The following is a 21595-nucleotide window of genomic DNA, read 5'->3' as shown; positions in this document are numbered from 1 at the left end:
ACGTGCTCATAAACAAAGTAGTTTCTATCACAAAAGTTCCAAAATGGCTGCGCCCAGTGCAACACAACAAACTCAGCCAGTTGCAAACCCATCTCAAGCAGCACAGTCGCAAGCACAAGATGTTGATCCAGTCACCAAGTTTAAACAGTTCCTTTTGCCTCGATTGAAAGAGTCATTAGTGGTATAAATTGGCTAAACAAAATTCATCAATTATACCTGCCAACCGAGCAGGCGTGGGGGATAGTCTAGTCCTGTAGTCTGACTCTACATTTTTGTTTGTTTGTACCCCCCCCCCCCACCATTTCACAAATGAGAATGTTTTTTGTGATAAAAAGTGCACAGAACTAAGTCAATTGAATCATTGATTTATAATTTCTACCTGTGACCAGAATGGCACTAATGCTAGCATCATCTGCATCATTTCATGCATAACAGACTTTCCATACTAACACGGCGCCATATTGCGTATACTATAGGCTAGTTTATTTCCATCAGACGACGTAATGACGTAGTTCATCCTGTTCGGTAACTGCTGAATAATTGCGTAAATTACATAATGTTGAGAATTTGGAATTATATCCCTCTGCATATATGAACATAGAAATTAAACCTCTTGTTAAATCCGCATAAAAAGCAAATTTGTAGTTGTCATTATTTTCCTTTGCTTAATTCCACATTGTAAATATCAGAAGCAGATGACTTATGTATGTACATCTGTAGTCGTGATACACCCCTTTGCTGAAAATGGACTTGTCCAGAAACTGGAAATGGATCCGAGCATGTCCGTCTATTACACTGAAAACTTAAGCATGAAACGCGCATACGATGATGGTGTTTGGGCCACTCTACTCAGAGTCAGGTTAGAAACTATAAATCAATGAATGAATTGACTAAGTTCCTTGCACTTTTTATCACATTAAAGATTTCCATTATTTAGATCGGTAGGGGGGTACAAACAAATGGGTTTGTATTATCATACTATAGTCCTACAATGTAAGACATAGCACATGTTGTTTTTGTTTTAGTGCTATGTTTTACTACCCAAATAATGGCCTTGTATAGCGTGTTCCGATGTCGTTGACATGGGAATGAGTAATCAAAGTTTCAGGAACATCTCTCACACTTTGCAGCCACTATTGACACTCTTCCACTAATTTATGTGTAATTAATATACTTACTGTGCTGTCTTTATCCTGACGGAATGAAAATATGATACTAGCAAATGGATGCATTTTCACGTTCCATTGACATACATTTGAATTTGTTGCAATATGATGGTAGTCGAGGTATGCTGAAGTAGGTACATGTTGGAGATATGTTTATTAACAAAAATATCCATTGCTTACAGTTTCAATAGGCATAATATATTTTATTTATTTCAACTTAACCTGATTTCGGCATTCCCGGTTTTCATCGCTTTCCAGCCAACTGTAATGTAGGCCATTGAAACTTGAAAACAGGTCCATTTCTTTTATGAGAATTTGAATTTATTAGAGAAAAGACATCAGAGTAAGTAAAGTTTGACTAAAACATTATGACTTTACTTTGTAGAAAAGCGTTGTTATTGTTATTTTAGTTGTCAGTTGTGTAAATATTCCTGCAAATTTGACTTTTGTAATGCTGTTAGTCGACATGAAAACATGCTACACAGCGTGGTTAGTTAGGCTGTAAGACCTTGACGCCCAAAACATAAATATCAGCGTCGAGGTCTTACATGTAGGACTAATGCAGGGGATAGTCCTACAACTTAAAATGCATCACATGATATATTTGCTTTTATGTTTGTCTTACTGCCTAAATAATGGCCTATGTAGAGTGTTCCGATGTTGACTGACATCGGAACGAGAGACCAAATTTTCAAAAATATCTCACACTTGGCAGCATATACTGAAGCTTTTCCCGAAATTAAAGTCTTGTTGATTTATGCAGACTTAAATTTCTCTGATGTCTTTTTTCTGATAAATTAAAATTTTCACACAAGCAAATGGTCATATTTACAAGTTGTGTTGACCTACATTTCCGATGGTTAGAATGTGAAGGAAGAGGGGAATGCTGAAATCAGATTATAAATGTCTTGAATCGAAGCTGACACTTTCTTCAGTATTTTTATATTTTTATTTATTTCATTAAAGAAACATTCTTTAGCCTGATCTAATATTGACATTCCCAACTTCCATTGCATTCTAACCAGATGAATGGAACATGACTATGCATCCATTTGCTATTGTCAGATTTAAGATAGCAAAGTAAGTATAATCAGATTTAAATTTTTGGAAGAGTGTCGATATAGTAAAACCTGTTATGAGCAACCTCTGCTGTAAGTGACCACCTGTCACCTGAATGCAACCAGCAACCACGATGTATGAGCAAAATATGCATTTAGACACTTCTGTGAATGACCGCATTGCAAAACCAGGGATAAACTCTATCCACCTTTGTTTAATCCCAGTAACAATGACTGCTTATATTATTCTAAAAAAGAAATAGGCTGGCTACCGATATCTGAAATTTTGCAGGTATACTTATAGTGTTTTATATTTTCTTTTATAAACCAGACTAAAGCACATGTAGATTATACCAGCACAGTTTCTTTCCCAGCCTTATCATAGCTACCGCCAATATGTACAAGTAGGACCCAGTATCCAGCTCTATGAATGACTGTATCGTGAGAACAGATGGAGACCACTGACCTTTATGTAATCATTTGTAACACCGTCTGATTTTAAAGCTGGAATTAATAATTATTGTAACAGAAAGAAGTGAAAAAGAGCAGACCAATCACATAATAGTGGTTTAAGCATTGATAAAACAAATTTAGGGTGTTATAAAGGAAAAGGAGTTATATCTTTATTGCTATATAATTTTGTGTTCAGATGAATGCATACAATATTTTAGCAAGAACTATTAATATAGAATAGAATATATGTACAATGACTGTGTTTTTTTTTTTTAAACTGGACCTTGGAAACTGTTTTTTTTTTTATTTTGTGTACAAATCTGTTATAAGAGATCACCTGTCTTGAGAGACCATTTTTTCTTGGCAGAAGGACTGTTCTTTCATAACAGGTTTTACTGTATAGGCTTCCAAATGTGAGATATTCCTGAAACTTTCACCTCTCATTATTTAGGCAGTCGACATGGGAACATGCTACACAAGACCATTATTTAGGCAGTAAGACGTAGTACCAAAACATAAATAACATGTGATGTGTTTTATAATGTAAGATGGAGGACATTCCAAAAGTGTTTTGTGGTTTCAAAGGTTGTCAGTACTGTGTGACCCAAATAGATGATCCTACATGAGAATAAGTTATTGACAGTATAGCCATAAAGAAAATGACTTTAAAATTAAATCTGAATAAAGATGTATTTTCTGTGAAACCTTTATAAGACATTCAAACAAACTATACCTGGTAGACTTTGCATTGTTGTATGTCAATAACGCCCACCTGCAAATATGTGCACACATTATCACAAATCACACAGTTAATTTTAAACAAATGTGCAGAGTTTCTGTCCGTAAAATCCATTGGACTCTTGAATACCATATTGACTTGTAGATGCTGATCTTGATGCCCACAATAATTAATTGGAAGTGTAGAATGTGGTGCAGATGTTGTTAGTTGTCATCTTTGCACTCATTAGAGACTGGGTGGTAATGTTGTTCCAACTTCCTTGAAGTTCTTGTTGAATTTATATCAGCTTTGAAAATGATCTTTCTGTATCTATCCCAGTATATTGTAGTATTACAATATGTGGTGAACAACTTCTTGGTCTACTGTTCCAACTACCAAAATAAACATGTTTTGCATTTTATGCACAGAGTAACATTTTGTTTCAGAAAACATTGCTGCTATCTTGAACTTGCATATGATCTTAAATTAAGTTAGCTTAAAAATTCTCATTCAAGGCAATAAAGTAATATGTTTCTTTGACACCCATTTCTGATTTACCTAACTTCAAATTGGTTTGTTCCACTTGTGTATTTTACCTATTCAAATTAGCTTAATGGACTCTCCTACAGCAATGCTGTAAGGACTAGACAGTATAAAATCACCCTGGCTCTTGTCAGTCAGTTAAGTAATTTGTTCTCTGTGGAATGGTGGTTGTTATCTTTGGTTACCTTTACCTTTTATGGTAATCATTTCTGTGACAGAATGTGCACATTGTTGATAGTTTACTGTAATGATTTAGCGTGAAGTTATACAAATGAATCCTTTAATATGTTGAAGGTTACAGCAATTGCTGTTTTTTCTAACTTGTAATTGTTGTTCTTTCTGATTGGTTGGTCATATCAACATAATGTTTTCACTAGGAGAAATTTTATGATGCTTAGTTAGTCTTCAATGAAAATGGTGCTGTTTTAAGAAATCCTTGGTAGCGATCTTAAAAAAATCTGCTATTACTACTCCTTTTGAACAGAAGGTCATATTGGCATAGGATTTTCACCAGAAGACATAATGATGTCTGGTTGGTCCTAAATGAAATGGTGTTGCCTGGAGATCCAATAATGCCACAACATCAGTCCTCTTGAAAAACTTTTTATTGCAAATCCACTTGAACGAATGGATGTATCAACATTGCGTTTTCACTACAAGACTATTATGATATCTAGTTGGCCCTGGATGAAAATGGTGTCAATGTGACATCAGTTATGGCCACTACAGCTGCCATCTTGAAAATCTTGTTATTGCTATTCCTTGCAAATGGAAAGTCACATCAGCATGGAGTTTTCACTAGTAGACTTCTTATGGTGTCTAGTTGTTTTTAAATAAAATGTGTGCCAGTCTGATTCTGATATGGCTGCAGCAGTAGCCAGCTTGAAAATCTTATGCTAATTCTCCTAGATGGAAAGGCATATGCCTATTATGGCAGCCATCTTGAAAATCGTATTATTGCTACTCCTGAAATGAAAATCATATCAGTGTGAGGTTTTCTCCAAAAGATTACATATAATTATGACATCTAGCTGGCCAGAATAAAAATGATGCAGATCTAACCTCAAATATGGCTGCCATGAGAGCCATCTTGAAAATCTTGTCACTACACCTCCTGAATGGAAAGTCATATCAAAATGGTGTTTTCACCGAAAGACTTCTTATGGTATCTAGTTGGGTTCTGAATAAAAATGATGGAGGTCTGACATCCATTATGACCACCATGCTGGCCATCTTGAAAATCTTACCACTCTTCTCCAAAATAGATGGTCATATCAAAGATGGTGTTTTCATCAAAAGACTTCTTGTGATATTTAGATCATTCTGAATGAAAATGGTGAAGAAGAGGAAATGGTCATATCTTTAATTCATGGGAATTCTTTTCTGATAGTAGAGCATTAGTGCCATCAAGGGATTCTTAATTTTCAGTAACACAGTTGTAAATCCAAGTTAGCTTATGGTATTTTGTGTCATTTTGCCACATTTAATCAGGTTTCCATACCTTTGATTCAGTCCAATTTGGCTTAAGTTTGGTAATAGGTGATACTCCCATTTTGTTCTGATTGCTCATGATTAGAAGCAGCAAAGCTACAGAAAATAAGATATAATAAATTAGCAACATTTGCCACAGTCTGGTTTATAACATAAATTGATTTGTGATCAATTTTATGATCTTTTAACTTTGTAATCTCATAAGGATGATGGCTGAGCCTCTGAGCTTTTTTAAATGAAGTTCTCATTAGTAATATGTTCCCAGATGTGATAATCAAGTTCTCATTAATAATATGTACCCAGATGTGATAATAAAGTTATCATTAATAATACCCAGATGTGATAATCAAGTTCTCATTAATAATATGTACCCAGATGTGATAATGAAATTCTCATTAATAATATGTACCCAGATGTGATAATCAAGTTCTCATTAATAATATGTACCCAGATGTGATAATCAAGTTTTCATTAATAATACCCAGTAATAATAATTGTCCAGTAAAAATGAATCAGAGTCCTGCTTCCATAACACAGATCTGGCAAATCTGAGACCAGGTAGTATTGTAGAAAGATGGTTTAGAATTTCTCCATAGGTGAATTTCATTGACATAAGGTTCAGTCAGATGGGTTTTGTTAATTGACAGTTCTGTTAGATCTGTGTACTCTTACCTTATGAGTATTTTGTTTTGGCTTAGGTTGATGTCATCCCTCAAAGCCTATGGCATGCTGTCCACTGTTTCTTATTAAGAATAGTTTTTGTTTCTAATACCACTTTTCTATACTCAGCTACTCTGGCCTTTTGATTTTGAAAGGCCAGTCAAGATATGTAAAGGAATGTATCTCCAATTCCAATTACGGGAAATAGTTAGAGAAATCATCTACTTTGATATAATTTCACAACACAAGTCATGTGAAAATACACATATCAGTATTTTAAAATATGGATGTGTGAAAATTCCAAAAAGATGAATCATTGGTATACAAAATTTTTTGTGGTGAACTCATTCATTTAATCTGTTTCTACACACGGAGTATCAGTTATATAGTTTTCAAGTTATCCAAGTCCAACAGATTGGAAGATATTAGGTGAAGTTGCATTGACCTGATCTTAGTAAATAAGGAAATTAAGACAACTTTTAATTGATTGCTGCTTTTTTATAATCTTTCTGATCAAAAGACTAATTACACATTTGTTTTGACAACTCACTTCAGTAAGCCTAATTTAGCACATTTAAATTCGGGCATTTGTAGTGAATGGCCCTTGGGCTAAATCCACTACCTCTGACTTGGTTTTATCGACATGTTTATCTCATAGGCTGTAAAAACTGAGTATCTGGACTGCACTGTGGAGGAAGTTGCACATGCCTGCATTAATTCTTCATGTTTTTTGTCACATAATTGTATCAAGACATTCGGTCTGTGGATATTTACACAATAAACTGTAAGAAAATTGAGGATGGTGACGGAGGATGAATCTGAATTTAAGAATAATGATCCTGATGTGGAGAAGTTTGTTAAAATTTATTTAAGAAAGAGTCATTGTTGTGTGATCTGATGCAACAAAAAAAAGTTAATGGAATATTGTCATTTGTTTCTTCTTCCAGTGTCTTTGCTGGTTTCTTTATTAAAAATGGACTTAAGCAAATTAAAATAAATAATATGGAAAAGAAACTTTTATGTTTGTTCATTCTTTCTAGATGTACACAAAAATGAAAATAGGTAAAGCAATTGAAAATTATTACATGTTGTTTTAAGATTACCATAACATTTATTACAAAATTTCCATAGAATTTCATCATTTATAATAACATTTATATTATCACAGTGATTAAGCATTACTAGTCTGATGGCATTAAATATTGGTGTCACAGCAATGTGCACATAATGCCCTGAATTAATGCAAGAGAAGAAAGGCATTGTAATTGTGACTTATTTTTAGGGCTGTGACTCGACATTTTTTCCCAAAGGAATCCTGGACTCTGACTTTCAAAATCCTATGGAGAATGCTGTAGTTTGTCAGTTTTCCAATTCAGATGATTAAGAATCAGACAGTTACGAATCATTGCACTCAAAATGCTCATCAAAGCTAGTTGCTTAAATCTTTTCTCAGAATATTTTATGAATTGTGAAAATTTAGTTATCTGATAAGAGATAAAGAGAAGAAAAAACATGGTACTTGCAATCAATTCCTCAATCAATGATTTTCTGTTCTAATTTCTTTGGTTCTAAAACGGGGAGTAATACCCAATTTATTAAAATCTTATCTAGAGTTCTGTTTCTTTGTAGTCAGTGTACTATGAGATCAGGTAATATTAATGTGTGTGTGTGTATGACTTAGATTTTTAAAAGGTACTTTAACAATTTTCCAGTCATATCGCTACAATGTTGGCAGTGTGGCAGTTTAAAGTGGTGTCTAGCATTGGGGCATCATGCCGCAGACATGTAGCATGATGTCCCACCCAGTCACATTATCCTGACACCAGGCCGACCAGTCCTAACACTAACCTCTTAATGCAGAGTGCCAAACAAGGCTGCCGTTAGTACTATTTTTTAAAGTCTTTGGTATGACTTGGCCGGGGATCGAATCCATGACCTCCCGCATCCGAGGCGGACGCTCTAACCACTAGGCCACCGGAGTGGTCTGGTAATATTAATAATTGAACAGTTAAATACATGAAACTGTTCTATAAAGGAGACCCAAGGCAACATCGAACTTGGCCATTGTGGTCAGGTGTCCTAGATGTTGAATAAGACTGTGAAATAATAAAAAGGTTTTAAACATGTTGCCTTAATAAACATGTGCATTTGATATGGAGGTGTCCACTAATACAGCTTCTTATGTAATCCTAATTAACTGCATTGTTTGTTTCAGAATCTGATGAAGATTGCTGGGCAGTGTCTATACCAGAATGCTCAGTCTGTGGATAGCAGGTAGGAGTTAGGGAATACACATTAAAGTTATAATCAATTCAGTCAAGCAGAATTCTAAATATTAGGAGGCCTGGTTGGGGGATGTGACAGTCTTTAAGTTTTAAAATTTCTCCACATTTGTTTAAAATAAAAGTATGCAAATACATGTACTGTATTATTTGAATGGGATAAGGAACACTACCTGGTAGCAACTTATAAATCCTGAACTGAGTTTTGAGTGGTTGAGTACAAACCTGAATATATATTTGCTGTTGTTTGTCAGCATTAAAGCCATTGAGATGATTATTCAGTGCCATTGTTCGTGTGGTACACAGAACACATCGTGGACTAATTTTGAACAAGTTGAGATTTCTTCATGAAACTATAAATAATTTATCATAATTTATTAAGTTATTAGAATATTTGTCAAAGGTTGAATTAAAATCAAAGAAAATTGAAGAAAAAACATTTAAAGTTGATGTTTTACAAAGAGGAATCCTTTTATTTACAGAGTGATGGAATTCCTCAACTTTAATAAAATCTTTGAACTGATTTATAGTAAACAAAAGTACTGTAGAATATCAAAATTAACAAGTATTGTGGGCCCAAATTATTTTTGTTTCAATTTTTCAAGATTGCAAGCTAAAAAATAAATTGTTTGGGTCAAAGCAGGACTTTTGAGTGGTGATGGAATAATTTATAATGATGATTGATGTTATAGTGATTGAGGTTTTAATGTACTGTTGTCCAGCCCCCCCAACACTTTTATTCCCAAGAAATGCTTGATATGCAATACATACATCATTCTAGAAGAAAGATATTCAAACTTAGAATACCAAATTCATGTTTTGTGTGCCCTTTTTTGTATATCAGACTTAGCACAGTTGTCTCGACAGACTTATGGAAAGATTATTAATACTTTACGATGTTATGAATGTACATGTGGAAGGTGGTTTCAAAAAATTGATCCATCACTTGGAGGGGTAGATAGAATAAGGGCATAACAGTTATATGTTTGAAAATGGGCATATATAAGTTGGCATAATATTTATAGGTTACTGTATTTGTATGGGAAAGTATGAACGAGTTTTTCGAATGGAAATACTGCACGACCTTGGGAGTGCAGTATATCCATATGACAAAATGAGTTCATATTTTCTCATACAAATGCAGTAACCTCTTTATTATATGCTCATTTTTTTAATTCTACCTAATGCTTAATTTTATTAACAAAATACACTACAACAAAGTAACTGAATGTATGCCATATTCGAAACTAAATACACCAGCGCAGATTCATCATTACACAACAACATTATTACTGTGCACATAACTCCGCCCAGATAATTTGAACTTAGTCACATGCTCAACATAACTTTCGAAAGATAATGGCTTATCTAGTTAAAATTGAAATGTGGAGTCATAATGTGAATGAACGTGCATTGCAACAACTTTTCCAATTGATCTGCAATAAATAGATTTTGGTATTTTTTCGATTCTATGAAATTTCGTGATTATGGACTGGATTTATGTATGACAATTCCACATGAAATGCATTGGATTGAAGAAGTGAGAGAGAAACCTGTTGACTTCTGCAAATGTGTTTCTGTTTCTGTCATTGAATGTTTGAAATCTTAATATGGGAACAATATGAAGTCTTTCAATTACAATTATCAAAAAGATGCTATGGAATTTAATGCTTATTTCATTTTGAGTGCAGTAAGGAGGATGTAATTGCACTTATATTTGAAATTACAGTACAATTTCAAAATGTGTAATCAAGATTGAGAACCTGTGACATGGTTCATAATTTGGATTTGCAGAACTAAAAAAGTACATTTTGAAGAAATTTAGGATGTAAAACTGTAAGTGTATTTTTTGCCATTCTCACCAGCTAAAGAAGACAGTATATGCCATGTCACTTGTATGTTATTAGTAAGGACCCTTTCTTGCATCTCTTGTATAGCTAGTCTAAATCCGAAACATTGTATTAAAAAAGTTAATGCGGAATGTTCCAAAACAGCTGGTATGTGGCAGTCCATGAAACATCTGCTTTACTTCATTCAGAAACACATTTAAACAGCCACAACATAAAACGCCTACTACGCGATAGTATACATGATTTGTTTACAAATCAAAAGTGCTGGCATCTGCATCCATTGTTTGTTTACAATAGAATGTAGTTCCTTTATGCACATGAATGCAATATGTTTATTTGCACACGAGTTCAGTATTGGGTAATATTGCATGATTCTGATAATGTAAAGTTAACGGAGAAAAAATCAGCATATATATATATATATATATATATATATATATATATATATATATATATATATATATATATATATATATATGTATGTATGTATTTATTCTTTCTTATTTCAGTAAACCAGCAGATGGATTGCAGCAGAAGTTTGAAAGGAGCTTAGAAGAATTCTACTCCATTTGTGACCAGATTGAAGTTAACTTGGTATACCTCAGCAGTCTCTAATGACCTTTCCAAACAGGTCACCTCTGAATTCAGTCACCTTTCAAACTTAGTTCTTGAACAAATGTCATGCACTGAAGATTATTATTAATAATATGATAATACAGTGTAACCCCGCTATAGCATGCTTCGTTATAATATGAATTTAGATAAATCTTGTGGCGTGGCTCTCAGAAGGTCATTTATTTTTTCAAACATGAAAAAATAAATATTATTTTCAGAGTATGAGAAATAATATATAAAAAGTTTATTATCATTTTGAAGAAGAGATCAAATATGAATTCAAACATAGTATGATTACATCATGGCTCCTAAACATTTGTTATCTTTTTTTGTTGGTGAAAACAGATTTTTTAAGGATGAAAACTAGTGTGAAAAATGTTAATTATCATTTTGGGGAAGAGATTGTGTATGAATTCATATGTAATATGATCATAGCATGGCTCATGAGATTTTACAATAATTTCACTAGTTTCTTAAAGAAGTGACTAGTTTTGTGCCACAATAAGCAAGAGTTGGGTGTAATAATTTGACAAGATGTGATGTTTCTTAAAGAAAATTTGCTTTATCACTGCATATTTCTTGATAGGTATAAAGGTGTTCAGAGATTATGTTTGTTAATATTTATTTCAAATGTATCAGTAGTCAGTCATGGCCCTCTAAGCTTAGCTTAGTTTTGAAAGAAAGTTAATCTTATTATTACTGAACTATGAACAATAACAAGTCTTCTCTCTTTATCTTCAGTGCATTCTATGTAGTACACATGTTTTGCTTAAAGGAAATAAATGGTTCTCATCCAGAATTATAAATCAGATAATTTCAGTAATTACTATCCATCAAAGTTAATCTCACTCTAAAGGTTGTTCTAATTATGGGACAACAATTTATAAAACAAAAATTGGAGAGAGAGAGAAAGCTTCCAATATATGCACATGACTTTGTCATGTAATCAATCATCTGGCAATCATCTGATCAATGAATACTATTCTGCATTTCCTATAAAAATGAAAATTTTCTTGCTGTATTAGCTCAAACTAATAGAGGTCGAAGTCCTAATGAGGGGAAGTTTACAACGGATAACGGGATAGAGAAACGTAAAGCTTTTACTGTTCAAGTTTGAATCCCTGGCCAGGACTAAGTCCAGAGTTAAACAAATGCAGTTAGCTTTGAAATTAGCATTCACAAGTCAAGCAAACAGTGTGGTGGTCTAAAAGAGCTTCTTACCCAAATTTATAAGTCAATACATTTACTTATGATTTTATGGGAATACAATAGATTATTGATGTCAATACATTTACCTATGATTTTATGGGAATACAATAGATTATTGATGTCAGTACATTTACCTATGATTTTAAGAGAATACAATAGATTATTGATGTCAGTACATTTACCTATGATTTTAAGGGAATACAATTGATTATTGATGTCAGGCCATTTACCTCTGATTTTAAGGAAATACAGTAGATTATTGATGTCAATACATTTACCTATGATTTTTAGGAAATACAATAGATTATTGATGACAATACATTTACCTATGATTTTAAGGGAATGCAATAGATTATTGATGTCTGCTTTATCAACCATCACAAGTATCTGCTGAAAGAAAGTCATGGACTGGATTGTCAGCAGTTTTGGTCATCGTCACACCTATGTTAACCCAACCCTCATCTTAACCCATTTTATGTTCTAAATCATTTTCATTTACACAGGAAACAGTATTAGATTGGAACAAAACCATTTAAATTATAGTAGTAGAGGGATTGGCTAATATAATAAAAAATTCTACTCCCTGCTTTTTGCTCTGCAGTGAAGCAAAGTCATAGTTATAAAAAAAATGTTTCAGTAAATACTGGGTTTATCTTATTTATCTTTTCCTGTTCTTTAGAGAATGATTCACCATTTTTCAAGGAATTTTTCCTGAACTCACACATTTGAAAGTTTACTCCCAGTTTGCATGTACAGTGTTTACACACCTGTTGAGGGGCCCCAAGTGGCTGAGTGGTCTAAAGCGCCCACCATCATGGATCACTGCCATCTCACCTCTGTCTGCGTCGATTCAAGTCTCAGATTCAGCTAATGTGGTTATGTGAGAAAGCTTGCCAGTAGCTTCTCGTGGCTCGGTGGTTCTTTTGGGGGGTTTCCCAGGTTCTTCCTCCACCATTTATACTGGCTGCCATGTATAGCCTATCTTGTGCTGAAAAATGGCATTAAACCCTACAACAACAAGAACATCCTGCTGAATGACATGTCACCTTGGTTCAAAGAAGTATGATGCCTTTCAAGTGGAAACACTTTCCTTCATGTATTTACTATAAAGTGTTTGTCCTAACCAAAAGCTAAATTTGATTCTTTGCTCTGGATAATTCATGATTATTAGTAATTTCCCATACTCAGAGCATAAATATCTTAAGAATTTAAAATTTCTGCAATACCACACTGCCTTCATCTAATATTGATCATGTGACAATGGTCATGTGATGCAAGGAGACTGGTGTAGATGGGTAGTAATTCAAGTCTCTTGTCCAATGCCATATTTCAATCACCTCCTTCACCTTCCTTTTCCATATGTTGTCCTGAGATGTTATGACCTTGATCTGATTGGGAACATTGGAATGTCCCAAATTGGTACCATGTTCACTCAATCATTTCCATGTAGTCATTCTCACAATCATTGTATTTGATATAATAAACCACACCACATTATTTAAATTTTCTGTTTTGCCCTTCACGTTTAAATTTTTGTCTTAAAGAGTTGTATGGTTTGTGTTATGTACATTGATCCCATGTTGTCTAAATACTCTAGCTGGGACTTATGACTTACAGCAGATATATGTCATATTTGTCCAAAGTTATGTGTCCTTGCAAACTTTGACCTTGCATTTGCTTGAACATTTCAAACCAGCTGATTATCTTACATAAAACAGCAGTGTTCATATGAGGAATGGAAAATGTGGAGCTTGGAGGCCCCATCTAGGTCAAAAAGTTGGTTCATTTAGGAAAAACATGCACAAATTTTTGTACCTGTTTCTTGTTATTCCACACATTTCATTTTTAGCCTCCCCTGCCATAAGCCTTCCATACCAGGATTTGAATTAGCATAAGTACTGATTCCCCTTTCGAATTTATTTGAGTAGACATTTTTTACTCTTTGGTGCATATTGCTATATTATGCATAATAAATCTTCGACTGGAAGAATTTATTTAATTCATACCAGCTCAGAATATTAATTTAACATAGAAATTCAATATTTGATTTCTGTATATTGTATTTATACATCATACTTTAGATGTTTGCTTTTTATTCTGAGTCAGATCTAGCAGTCACTTTATCTTTCAGAATTTTCTTCATGGTATTAGGTTTTATATATATATATATATATATATATATATATATATATATATATATATGTATATATAATTTCAGAGATTGGCTCTAGAGACAAACACACAGATGCTTGACAGCATGAAGTATACTCCAGTGTCGGCTGCCATACCAAAGTCTGATGGTAGTCAAGTACAGGAAGGCCAGACTGTTCCTTACCCACAATTCCTTACCACATTGAAACAGCAGATTGTCTGTGCCAAAGAATTGCATGAGCTCTTTTCTGAAACTGCTAAGAAATTATTAGAAAGATAGTGAAGCTGCAAGACATACCTTGCAGGACTTGAAATACTTGGGTGTACCCTATGTTAACCACGTGCATCCTGCCAAAAGTCTGTCATGGGTGCTTTGCGTGAAATTTGTGTGCACTGAAGCTTCAAACATGGACACAAAGCAGACAATCTTAAATTGAATCTTGTTCTGATGAAAGGTTCTAAAATTGCTTGGAAGATTTGAGAAACAAAAGAAGTGTTCTTCAAAACATTCATCTCATGAAAGAAACGTTTAGAGGCATGTGTGTTCTGGGTCAGCTTAAGAAGTTTTTAGCAGACTTTGTATAATATGGGAGAAACATTGCAATTATTGCACAAGCCCAGTTCTGATAAAAATAATAACATATCATCTGCAATGGTAGGCTGTGTTTTTTTTTAGAATGAGACTTCGATAAGTGAATTACCATATATGCTTGATTATAGGTTGAAACCAACATACAGGCTTCACAGACCAAGATCTGCCATTGGTCAGCGTGCTGGCAGATGTGTGTCTGCACAGTTTGTTAATCATGATCAGTGAAACAAACAGCATAGAAACTGATCTGCCTGCTAGCACATTATGCGATGACAGATGGGAGTCTTTGTTGTTTGCAGTTGGACCCAACTTACAAGCAAGTATATACAGCAGCTTTTGAGAAAAGCTATGTAACGTCATGTATCTTGTGATTATTAATTCCAAATTTTGTCCTTTTTTTTAAAATCATCTCAATTTTATTCAGATATATTACTAGGTGGGTTGGAAGCTGCAGGAGTTAGATAATCAAAATCATGTTTTCAACCTTAAAATATAAAGTATTTGCAGCCATCAGCATAAAAAAGCTAATCATATTCTACATGGTAATACTCATCACCATGCTTATTTTGTTGATATGGAAACATTTTGAGAAACTTTTAAGAGCATTAAACATATTTCACCAATTTGTAAATGATCTATCATTGAAAGATTTTTGTGTTTCTCTATACACAAAAAGCTTACATTCTGTTTTAATGTTAGATCTTACATATGTTAACTGTAGCAGTGAAGAAGTTCTAGCTATTTGGTAGTCAGATGTGTGATTAACAAAATGATTTTCATTACAATTCCCTTAGATCGATCTGTAGTCATCGTTGTAACTAGTTACCCCAAGATTTGGACATTATCACTAAATTTGCATCTGTGGGAAAATGACACTATGTAATATGTGAAAAATCATATATGTACTAGTACAAAAAGTGTAAGATTTGTTTGATAGCAAGAGAGAGATAACTTGTGAAAATAAATGAATTTTAATAGCACTAATACAAAACATGCCACTGTTGCATTGCTTTCCATTTCTGGGATGCAAGTTCCCACATTCAAGCTAAAAATTCCAACCTACAGTTAACATGGAATGTTCTAGAGCAGAGGAAACATGATCCCAATCTGACTCTTATGTCATAGGCTCGTACAGAATCCTCTTCCTCTATTCCTTGGATGATTGTACATGGTAGATGCATGCAAATTAGCTCTTCAAAAAATCCCCGTCATAAGGCCCCAAGAGACTCTAACATCTCAAATGTTCCAGGGTGTGGATAAGTGGGGACATGAGAAGGCCCCTTAAGACTCTCACACCTAAAATATTCCAAAGTGGGGGAATGGGGGGAGGCGTAAGAAGTCCCCTAGAGACTCTCACACCTCATGCCCTGCATGCAGTGTGTGTGCACATACGGATAGGTGTCCTTGGAGTGAATAATTGTGGGACTTGGCAAAAAGATCACTCCATGTATGAGGGGAGGAAGATCTTTCTTCCGCTTTGTCCTTTTTCTTCCTGGTCTTCTTTTGACACTGAGTGCTGGCAACTAAAAATGTCTCTTTCACAAGAATGGGTGACAAATGACAAAACTGCAGCAACTTGTGATGAACAAATTAAATAGACCTTTCCACATTGCCCTGAAAATAGCATATATATTCTTAATCCACAGGTGCTTTTAGGGTTTCAGTACAATCATTTGTTTTTTGATAACTGTAGCAGCCTATGATAATTGTACTGTTAGCTACCAGGCTAGCACAGCAAGGAACCGAGGAGTACTCCATTTCGAGTGTATGTACGTTTGTATGTGTTATTGGGTTTGATGGCATATTGGCACAATCCTCAGTATTATACACCCACAGCCCACTTGCAAAAAGAGTGTAATAATAATGATACAGAAATAAATGGCATACATTTATATTTGTACACATATTATATTTAGCCCAACATATAATGGGTTTAACATGAAGCAGTGGTCAAAGTGAAGCTGAGTACAATAATTTTATTCTTGAAAGCAAAATGGATATTGAAATTTAAAATTCTATTCTATTTTAAAACATCTTAAGAAAACAAGTTTATTCTGCAAAGAGCAATTTACTTATTCCAAAGTCACTTGTATGTTAAATGCAAATCTCTACAGAGTGTCAATTTTTATCAACATTTTTTCAATCCATCTATACAAGGATCATTAGGTAGGTCCTGCAGTAATCTAATAAAGTAGACCCCTGTGTCAATACTGATAGACAAAAACTGTCATTCATTATCAGCACACATTCGGGTGCTTATTTATTGGACTAGTCATACAAGTGATTTAAATATATTTCACAAGACTGATGCATATTTATCAAACAATATTCAATACTATTTTCTTTTTCATTATGGCCTAGGAAACAAAACTGCCTAAATCATTTATGTAAATGAAATATCCAGAGCAGGCATGTGCAGCCTGTGTTATCTGTTTTATATCATATCGTGTGGCTTTAAAACTTGCTCATCTGGCCGAAACTCAAATGAAGTTGCACATGTCTAATCAAGAGCACCAGCTATTTCTTCTCTTTGTCCTTTTTTCTCTCCATCCATGTATCCACATTGTAAATACACAAGGTGGGTCCTGAATGATTTCAAAAAACTCCACAAGATTGATGAAATATCCATAAGTCTACATTTCATTGAAGGCATTCATTATAATATGGATCTTTGTCCACTGAAGAGGGCAGTCAAATGAATTTTGACAACATTTAATATTTTATGTTTGTCATGTATAGTCATGTTTGCTTGGTCTTGTGATTGCATGAACCAGCACACATAACACATGAGAAAGGTCCATTATCTCTCACGGGGAGTAAGGAACAATATACAATTCAGAATGTTAATGTTCATATAGCATCACCAAAAAATGCAGCAGTAACAGATATATCCATACTTTTCAAGCTGTATGAGGAAAACATTGTCCAGATTTTCAAATGTGCTGCTATATTGGATAGGAAATAATTGTACAGCTTTTCAAATGTGCTTCTATATTCAATGATGAAATAATTATACATATTTTCAAATGTGCTGCTATATTGAACAAGGAAATAATTGTACAGCTGCTATATTGGATGAGCCCCATATTACTTCCTTGTTCAGCTAGAAAAGTATAGATTTATCAATTTCATAACACTACACAATACATATATGGTGATGTTGCTCTGATTAATAAAGAACTTTATAAGGTATCATATGTATGGTCTTGAGAGATTTGTCAAGTAAAAAAAAACTCTTGTCTCAGTATTTAGTTTATTCAACAAGTGTTATTCCAATTATACTTCACTGATTGGAAAACACAAAAAAAAAATTCCAAGTCCTAAATGCTGTTGTGAAATTAAGGGTTTGGTGTTTTGATGAGGATTTATAAATGTTTTTAAATACATAGATTAATACTGACAGGCTGTCTTTTGTTTGAAACCATATCTGATATTCTTATAGAAACTCTTAATACAAAATTTGATACCATAGATACTTTTGTTACATGCCTGAGTTAACCTGTAAACAAGATATCTTTCAAGTGCAGTACAAAATGCTGTCATAGCCTTTTACCTTCAGCCTGATACTATGGTCAGATAACTGATTCACTAAATTTTCTCCGACATTGTTGGTATATATCCACACACTAAGTTTGGTTAAATCTGTAATTATTTTTGGGGTAAAAAAAACGTACTAGGTTATTAAACTGGCACTTTCTGTACTCGCTTACAAGTTGAGTCCACTTGTGAACTGCACAGTCTCAGATCTACAGTTGCATAATGTGCCAGCAGATCTGGGTTTGTGCACTTTGTTAGTAGTAATCAGTAGAACAAACATAAACCCTGATTTGTATGTCCATTATGCTATGGAAGATTAGGATCTTTGCTAATTGCAGTTTGCCTTTACTTATAAGCGATTATATATGCTCAAAATGGGTTGGATAAAAATCTGTTGATACCTGTTTATGTCGTACTGCTGAAGGGCCAATACAGCTATCCCACAAATCAAGGCTTTTGACCTTGAAATCAATGTCCAATTGCTATCAGTTTACTGGAATGTATCTAAGTACAAGGTCTAGTCAAAATTTATGTGTATATGTACAAGTTATTATGTTGATAAACTGTGAACAACAAAAATACAAGCAATGACCTTTGACCTGGCCCATAAGTTAAGTTGTAGCTTTCAGTCTCCTTCACTACAGTGCAGCTATGTTGGTGGAAAGATTTGCATCATTTATATAAGTGTTTTAGCAAAAATAAAGTCAATGCCAGCATTTGTGCAATAATGGTTTTCAAGATGGCGACAATGATGCCCTGTCAAATAAGCACCATTGATTTCTGCCAGTTCATTCCAATTCATAATTTAGAACCTAGTCATAGCCCCTAACTTTAGATTATATACGTTAACCTGACATTACAGTGGGAATTTTGTGAGTGTATTTTTAATTCAGCTTTAAAAATCTGAGTCATATCGCTATGACGTCTGCAGCGTGGCAGTTACAGTGATGTCTAGCACTGAGGCATCATATCCCACCCAGTCACATTATCCCGACACCAGGTGGACCAGTCCTTATGAGGACCTCTTAATGCCAAGCACCCAGCAAGGCAGCTGCAAGTACCATTTTTATGTCTTTGATATGACTTGGCCAGGGTTTGAACCTTCAAAGCAGATGCTCTACCCTCTTTGGTCACCGGAGCAGTTGCAATGGGATTTAATCTATGCAGTTAGCATGAATTCTCTGGCTTGTCTTTGTCCTCCTGTATGTGTACTTGGAGCCATAAAATGAATTTTTTTTTAGAACTGCTCCCAAAGAAACTGCAGTGGCTTGGCAATTAAGACAAGTGACCAGAAAATTGCAGGTTTCAAGTCCACCATTTGATCAAACTGCCATATTTCTCAGAATTTTTAAAAAGGTCATGTGTTTGTTTGCTCATAGGAACTACACACTCCATGTGTGGTAGATGCAACAGGGATTGTTATTCGGAGTGTTTTTTTCCAGCCATGATGTTGCTCATTAACTGACTACTTCAGAGTGCAACTCCCAAGTCTTCCGAGAATTGAGGAGCAATTAGGAAGTGTTTGCCGACTATCCGGCAGAAAACACATTGGTTTACTATATTGTTTTAATTAAAAGCTACAAAAATACCAAATCTACACTTAACAGAAATCTGCAAGTAAAAGTAATGTATATATAAAATATCTTAATGTGCCTTAACATATAAACAACAAATGTTTCAGACAATAATTGCAAGTCCAACATTATTTAACCAAACTTATCAAACTTGCTTCAGAATATTCAAGAATTATTATGTGGTCAAGTTTTTAACTACAATTCTTTACACAATAAATTTATAAACTTGGACATGGATTTTACAAGAAATATATTCTTTGGTAATCAAATTATTTTCTTCCACATAAATATGTAAAGAATTTGTGTAGTGGAATTTCAATTGTTTAAATGGGAAGTGTAAATGATGTCCTTTTAAGGTCATTTGTTGTTTGATGATCACGGACAAATAATTCAGTTCCGTAGACTATAAGGATACTGTATGGCAAAATTACTATACTTTCACAGTAAGACTGCCAAATTATGCTTACATCCTATAAATGATCTATCCAAAAGGAAAGTTGTAAAATGATGAAAAATTACCTGGTAGGAGCCCACTTATCTGGCCTAATGAGGCCGACAAAACAGGACACTAAATGAGGTTACATTATCACTATGTTAAGTTTTTATCTTCCTTCTATAATGGCAGTTAATTTATAAACAAAATTCTTTGACTTCTCCAGAATTATCATCTGTTTTCTCAAGTGTCTGATGTTATTACAGGTGGACCTCTCTCTTGGGTATGCAGTTCGTCAGGGAAATATATTCTTTTGATAATTATTAACAGATCTTGGTCTGTGCAGTATGTTAATAGTAATAAGTAGAACAAACAACACAGACCCTGACCTGCAGGTGCATTATTGCTATGGCAGATCAAAATCTTTGTTGTTTGCAGTTTGACCCAAATTATAAATGAGTACATACAGCTATGATATAGAAGGCTTGAACCTAAAACCATTTTTATCACAATCATCACACAGGTACTACTGGATGTAAACATGAAGATCTCATTAGAATGGATTTCTACAGTAGGTACCTAGAAGGAAATTTTCAACGAAAACATCTATGCAGAGTATCTTTTTCGTCCTGTGAAAATTTTCCTCTTGTTATAGCCTGCATAAGATTTAGTTTTACTGTATCCGTCTTAAAGAAAAGTGTAATAATTTGTATTTAGACAAAAAGTAATATCATGGTCTATGGAAATTTAGTAAAGATGATATTAAAGGGAAGTTTAACTGTGAATGCAATTATAATGATTTTTCCATTAAGTCATATATAACATAAAGATTACTGAAGTTCCACTAAATTTATTTGAGGTTCTGTTCAAGTACAGTAATGGGACTTAAATCTTAAGGTAGAGGACTTTAAAATTATCAAATATAGAAGTCTGGAACTTTGAAATATGAACAAGAGTCCCTTGAAGGAACTTGTGCTCTACTGGGCAAAAAAAATTTTCAGTAATTAAATTTCTTCCTTTTAGCTGCTGAGCATTGAAGCCATCTCAAATATTCTTCAGTGATAGCAAAATTTTCAAATTAGCTCTTGTGGTAGACATATTGGGTGTCAGATTGGCACTATTTACATTCAGGACATAAAGTCTTTTTGGTTGGTTGGTTGGTTAGTATGGGTTTAACGGCATTTTCATTACATGATAGGCTGTGCATAGTGGCCAGTATATTTGGTGGAGGAAGAATCGGGGGGTAAACCCTGGAAAGAACCA

General features: G+C 34.0%; 1 protein-coding gene across 1 annotated transcript; it reads left to right on the top strand.

Annotated features, from left to right (window-relative positions):
- The first annotated feature begins 21 nt into the window (after positions 1-21).
- Positions 22-17985, top strand: LOC149804918 (mediator of RNA polymerase II transcription subunit 29-like). Its single transcript, XM_089945892.1, has 4 exons — positions 22-181; positions 8305-8363; positions 10731-10815; positions 14264-17985. Exons 1-4 carry the CDS (start codon positions 44-46, stop codon positions 14474-14476), a joined length of 495 nt encoding a protein of 164 aa, XP_089802018.1. The 5' UTR covers positions 22-43; the 3' UTR covers positions 14477-17985.
- Positions 17986-21595: the final 3610 nt, after the last annotated feature.

Source organism: Sinohyriopsis cumingii, chromosome 2 (genome assembly GCF_028554795.1).
Source record: "Sinohyriopsis cumingii isolate HCF-2022 chromosome 2, ASM2855479v2, whole genome shotgun sequence".
Classification (NCBI taxonomy): domain Eukaryota; kingdom Metazoa; phylum Mollusca; class Bivalvia; order Unionida; family Unionidae; genus Sinohyriopsis; species Sinohyriopsis cumingii.
This window is presented reverse-complemented; position numbering and strand designations above follow the sequence as displayed.